The following is a 6,000-nucleotide window of genomic DNA, read 5'->3' as shown; positions in this document are numbered from 1 at the left end:
TGACCTATAAGCTCCCTTCCAACTCTATAGGAACCTGGAAACGGCGGCCAAGAAATCAGACTCCCCGCCTGCAGATTCTGATCGACCTGCACGTGGTCCGACGGCCTCGCCTCGCCCCGCCCCCTCTCCGAGCTTGGCTCCACCCTTACTCCCTTGCCCCTCCCACGTCCCTCAACACCGCCCTCCGTCCGCCGGCGCTCGCGCCCTCCCTTCCACTCCTGAGGTGCGGATTGGCGGGCTAAGGCTCCTCCCCCATTACGGCACCGGCGCATGCGCAGTGCCTCCGTCGGCCCCCGAGAGGAAGCGGCTTGTGATGGAGGACGGAGGCGGCGGCGGTTGTCAAAGGCGGTCTCAGGCCGGGGGCTCGACGCCCGGCTCCGGTGACGACAAACTGACGGGGCCCTGGAGCAAAGACAAGAAGGACCCTAACGCCCCCGCGGCGGACAAGGAGCAGGAGCTGGTGAGAGGCCGGCGAGGGAGCCGCAAATAGCCGCGCTGAGTCACGGCCAAGGCCCGGGGCCGGGAAAACGCGCCTTAAGCCGCCGCTTCTCCGGCCCCCTCATCCGCAGCCCGGGCTGGAGATCTTACGATCCTTCTTCCTCCCTCGCCTTCCCGCTCGGCCGGGGCTGGTAGAGAAACTCGAGTGCATCTGAGCATGTGCAGAGTGTCTCCCGGGATCTGAACCGGGTGTGAAGCCGCTTGGGTTAGAACTTTGGGCCGCTTCGCCGACACTGGGCCCAGCCCACCTCACAGGGTTGTTGTTAGGGTGAAAACAGGAGCCTTGTGCATATTTGCCGCCTTGAGGTAGCTATTAAAGGATAATCGGCGGCATGCAGGTAGTCCTCGACTTACGACCACACTGGCCACCAACATTTGTGTTGCCAAGGGAAACATTGGTTACGTGTGTGTGTGTATGTGTGTGTGTGTGTGGTGGAGTTTGGCCCCCTGTTACGACCTTGCTTGCCACAGTTGTTACGGGGAATCGCTGCCGTCTTTAAGTGAGTCCCACGTTTGTTAAAGCGAATCCGGCTTCCCCATTGACTTGGCTTGTCGGAAGGTCTCAGAAGGGCGTGACACCCTCCCACGCTGCAACCGTCTTCAATAGTCCGTTGCCAAGAGTCTGATTTTGGATCCCATGATCGTGGGGATGCTGCAAACGGTCGTAAGGGTGAAAAAGGGTCAGAAGTCACTTCTCGCAGTGATGGAACTTTTGAATGGTCCCTAAACGAGCTGTTGTAAGTTGAGGACTACTGGTAGATAAATAAATAAAGGATCTCGTTTTCTTCTTCGCCCGGAAAGCGGTAGTTGCAAGGCTGCATCTTTAGCAATACCTGTTCTGGCGGGCCTCTTCGTGGGATCAATGACCCCCCCCACTCCTCTTTCCTCTTGACAGAACCAGACGAATAGCCAGTGAAGTTTGGGCAGGTGGGCCAAGCCCCAGCACATGTTGCGGAATAGGCGTCCTCAGAGAGCAGCAAAATGAGTGTTTGGATGGGGATGATGACGAAAGAGCTGCCCTTTCAAAGGAGACACCTCCCCCCCTCCATGTTGGCAATCAGCTTGAAAAGCCACAGGATTAATACATTAAATATATTTATTTATTGTGATGTTCATATAGTGCATATTGGAGGCGGGGACCCTTTGAGAGCTGTACGCAACGGAATTTCATTTGAACGTATGCCGATTAGTGCACATTTAAAGTGACAAAAGTTATTCTAAGCCTTAGATTCTAAGGCCCTCTTTGGTGACCGGCGCATTTCCAAATCTTCAGTGGTTTGCCCAGAATTGCCACCCTGGAGAGTTAAACGGAGACCTTGCCATTAAAAACCTGTTACTGAGGTCAGCAGAATAACAGCATCAGAAGGGACCGTGGAGGTCTTCTAGTCCAACCCCCTGCTCTGGCAGAAAATCCTATACCATTCCAAACAAACGGTTGTCCAGACTCTTCTTAAAAGCCTCCAGTGTTGGAGCACCCGCAACTTCTAGAGGCAAGTTTGTTCCACTGGTTAATTGTTCTCACTGTCAGAAAACTCCTTAGTTCTAGGTTGGTTCTCTCCTTGATTAGTTTCCATCCGTTGTTCCTTGTTCTGCCTTCAGATGCTTTGGAGAATAGCTTGACTCCCTCTTCTTTGTGGCAGCCCTTGAGATATTGGAAGACTGCTATCATGTCCTCTCTAGTCCTTCTTATCATTAAACTAGACATACCCAATTCCTGCAACAGTTCTTCATATGTTTTAGCCTCACAGTCCCATAATCACCTTTGTTGCTTTTCTCTGCAATCTTTGTACAGTCTCAACATCCTTTTTATATTGCAGTGACCAAAACTGAATGCATTTAAAATGTGGTGGTGGCTTATGGGAGATTAGAATAACAATAAGGGGCAGTTGGGATGCTTCTGAGTGCTTTTGTGGTTTGGCTTATTTGCTAGATCTGCCTGTAATTGAAAGTAATGGTGGCATTTGTGATGTTAAGCCTGTAGTTTTTTATTTTTCTCAGTTGGCTCCATTCTCTCACTGCTTGAATTTCATATTTCTATTTTCATTTACAAATATTTATGATTAAATGTAAGTTATGGTGCCATCGTCACCTTGCTGTTGAATTGCTTTGTATTCCTGTTTCATCCATCAGTTCAGTTACAGTTCAGAATAATTGAAAAATTTAGGCTTTCCGAGAGGCCTGGATTTTTACATTTTTTCTTTCATTCCTTACAGTCTGAAGAAGACAAACAACTACAAGATGAGCTGGAAATGCTTGTGGAACGCTTGGGAGTAAGTTCTCTTTTTTACTGTAAATTTGTGGGATATCAGAACGTACTATTTTACTATATTCAGGAAATATAGAGTTTCATACAGTAATAAAGCACAGCCTGTACTATATTGACAATGCTATGTATAATACAGGTAGTTGCTGATTTACAGCCACAATTTAGCCCAAAATTTTTGTGGCTAAGTAAGATATTTGTTAAGTGAATTCTGCCCCATTTTATGACCTTTCTTCTTACATTGTTAAATGAATCACTTTCTTTTAACAGCCCCACAATCCCTTGTGGGGTGGATGGAGCTGAGTGTTTAGTGGCCGGATGCCCTTCCTGTTGCCAAAGTGGAGTTTTGTTCAGGTACATTCTCATTGTGCCCAGAGAGAGAAACATCTGCCTTTATCTAGCATCAAATTCACAGCCTCCTGATTGTAAGGCAAGAGCTCCACCTCTAGGCCACCGCACCACTCTGCTAAATGAATCACTGCAGTTGTAAAATTAGTAACAGAGTTGTTAAGGGAATCTGGCTTCTTCATTGAATTTGCTTGTGGGGAGGTCTCAAAAGGTGGTCACATGACCCCAGGGCGCTGCAACTGTCATAAATATGAATCAGTTGTCAAGCCTCTGAATTTTGATCATGTGATCATGGGGTTGTTGCAATGGTTGTAAGTGTGAAAAAATGGTCATAAAGTCATTTTTTTCAGTGCAGTTGTAATTTTAAACAGTCACTAAAGAAAGTTTAGGACTTTGTTTAGTGACTGTATATTCTTTCTGATAACAGTAGCATGCATGTTGTTGGTTCTACCCTATTCTCATAATAAAATTAATTCTCACTATTTACGAGTGTTGACTTGCTGTTTATAACAATGTTTTTTTAAGTAAAACTGTCAAGAGGGTACAGATAGTCCTTGTCTTGTGAATGTAATGGACCCCAGAATTTTCATTGTAAGTCATGATGATTGTAAGTTGAAGCACCTATGATGACTGGCCCCACTTTTATTACTTTGTAAAGCAGATGTTTTGATTGGTTCATACTGGCCATCAATCTAAAACTTCATTTGTCTCAAAAAATTTTTGTTTCAAATCTCCAAAGCAGGACAAAATAAAATGGGACAATTATCATATGCTAGATACCTTCCTATTTGACAGTGAAGAGAATAACGTGGAAGAAAGCTCTCAGCATAATTCTAACATTTGTGAGGTTCTTGGTTATTTTTGACTGACTATTGTGTGACCAAGAACAGCATGGTGGCCTAGTGGTCAAGACCCTCCTTTCCCACTTTGGATGTTGAGAGTTCAATCCTAGTAGCAGCGAATGTTTCTTTCCTAGGGCTCAAAGAAAAAAAACAACCATCTGTTGCTAACACAGCATAGGTGTCAGGAAGGGCATCTGGTCAGTAAATGCTCAGCTCCATCCAATCGCCTTGACTCTACCCAAATAGGGATATCATAAAAAGGGAGCGTTTTTTAATCGTGTGACCAAAAATGGTGGACTAAATGGAACAGTTGCCTGATCCCTCAGGACTCTTCTTAAAACAGCTATGCCTGTTTCTAATAAATATTTCTCTTAGCGCAGGTCCCATAGCAAAGGTATGAGTTGGTTCATGCTGGCCATATTTAACCGGAGCAGCAATTCTGCAGGGAGGGATTGGCAGGTCAATTTGTGTTTGCTTCCTAATAACAACCGATCTGATTGCAGGAGCAAGACACGGCTCTTTATCGCCCTGCCCTGGAGGAACTTCGCAGGCAGATACGCTCTTCCACAACCTCCATGACTTCTGTACCCAAGCCCTTGAAGTTTCTGCGGCCACATTACGGCAAATTGAAAGAGATCTACGAAAACATGGCCGCAGGGGAAAACAAGGTATCCAGCCTGGATTGATTTGAAGAAGTGTTGGTGCTATTTTACCATTTCACTTTTTTTTTGTTTTTGTCCTTTCTAATAGCTAGCTAGCTAGCAAATTGGTTCCCGGTTGTCAAAAATCTAAATACCGATTTACTTTCTTTGCTTCAAGGATCAATCTATTCACTGTAGACCTTCACATGATCTCCGAAATGGTTTTGTGCAGACCTCGGTGTGCGCACGTGTCACCTCTCCTGCGGGAACAAGCATTGGTTGCCAATTTGCTTCTGGGTGATATTCAAGATGCTGGTTGTCACCTTTAAAGCCCTTCCTGGCTTGGGACCAGGTTATCCGAGGGACCGTCTCTTGCCATTCACATCTCCCCGACCCATTAGAGCAGGGAGGCAGGGAATGTTGCGGGTCTCATCCCCCCCGAGGGAGATACACCTGGTGGGACCTAGAAGAAGGGCCTTCTCCGTGGTGGCTCCCTCTCATTGGAACATCTTCCCCCAGAAATTAGACTGGCCCCCACTCAACACTCTTTCAGAAGGCCCTGAAGAGGTTCAGCGGGCCAGCGGAACCCAGAGTGGGATGCAGCCCGTTAAATGCCTAGTATGAATGTGTGTTGTTGCCGGGGTGTGAGGTTGTGGGAGGTTGTTATTCAATTATTTTTCTTGTTAATTTTTTTTTTATTTCTTCATATTGTGTTTTTATGTCCTTGTGAGCCGCCTTGAGGCACCATGTGTGAGTAGGCAGCAATATAAAATTTCTATATACATAAATAAACCAGCAGAACGTAAAATGGGTGACAAGTGAGAGTCACTTTGGCTACAGGCTGGTACCTGGGAGACTGTGAGTTCTAGTCCCACCTTAGGCAATTAAAGCCAGTGGGGTGACTAGTCCCATCACTCTCTCTCCTCCCAAGCCCCTATCGAGCTCGGGTGACAAGCTGGTGGTTCCAGTCCTTTCACAATCAGAGGATCAACACTCCCCTTGAGCTGAAAAAAAGCAGGCCGTGCCCTTGCTAGGAAGAAAATAAAAACGGGTGGCAGATGAGATGGAACCCAAGGGGGCTCCTTCCATGTGACTTAAAAGCTTCCTATTATAGTTGGGTTATAAGAGGACTTATAAGGAGAGCGAATATGTTGCTCATTCCTTTGAAAAGGGAGCACTGGAAGAAGTGGAGAGCGTTTTTTTTTTTTAGCTTTAAAAAGCCAGTGGCTTTTCTGTTAGGAGAGAAGGTCTTATTACTGTGTACAGGTGGTCTTACGACCAAAATTGATCCCAACATTTGCATGGCTTTGTCTTATTTTGCGACCTTCCGTTCCACAGTGATTAAACGAATCATGGCAGTTGTCATGTCATTAAGTGAATCTGGCTTCCACCATTGATTTTGCTGGTC

At 46.2% G+C, this 6,000-nt stretch overlaps 1 protein-coding gene across 1 annotated transcript in view; it reads left to right on the top strand.

Moving 5' to 3' along the window:
* Positions 1-262: 262 nt before the first annotated feature.
* Positions 263-6,000, top strand: part of PSMD2 (proteasome 26S subunit ubiquitin receptor, non-ATPase 2) — a 35,701-nt gene continuing 29,963 nt past the window's right edge. The window contains exons 1-3 of the mRNA XM_026718881.2: positions 263-460; positions 2,712-2,768; positions 4,455-4,619. Of these exons, the coding sequence (XP_026574666.1) occupies positions 314-460; positions 2,712-2,768; positions 4,455-4,619 (369 nt within the window). The 5' untranslated portion in view covers positions 263-313. The remainder of the gene's footprint in view (positions 461-2,711; positions 2,769-4,454; positions 4,620-6,000) is intronic.

Source organism: Pseudonaja textilis, chromosome 4, assembly GCF_049901715.1.
Source record: "Pseudonaja textilis isolate UNSWEBS1 chromosome 4, rPseTex1.2, whole genome shotgun sequence".
In the NCBI taxonomy this organism is placed as follows: domain Eukaryota; kingdom Metazoa; phylum Chordata; class Lepidosauria; order Squamata; family Elapidae; genus Pseudonaja; species Pseudonaja textilis.
The sequence above is the reverse complement of the archived record's forward strand: the minus strand, read 5'-3'. Positions and strand labels throughout refer to the sequence as shown.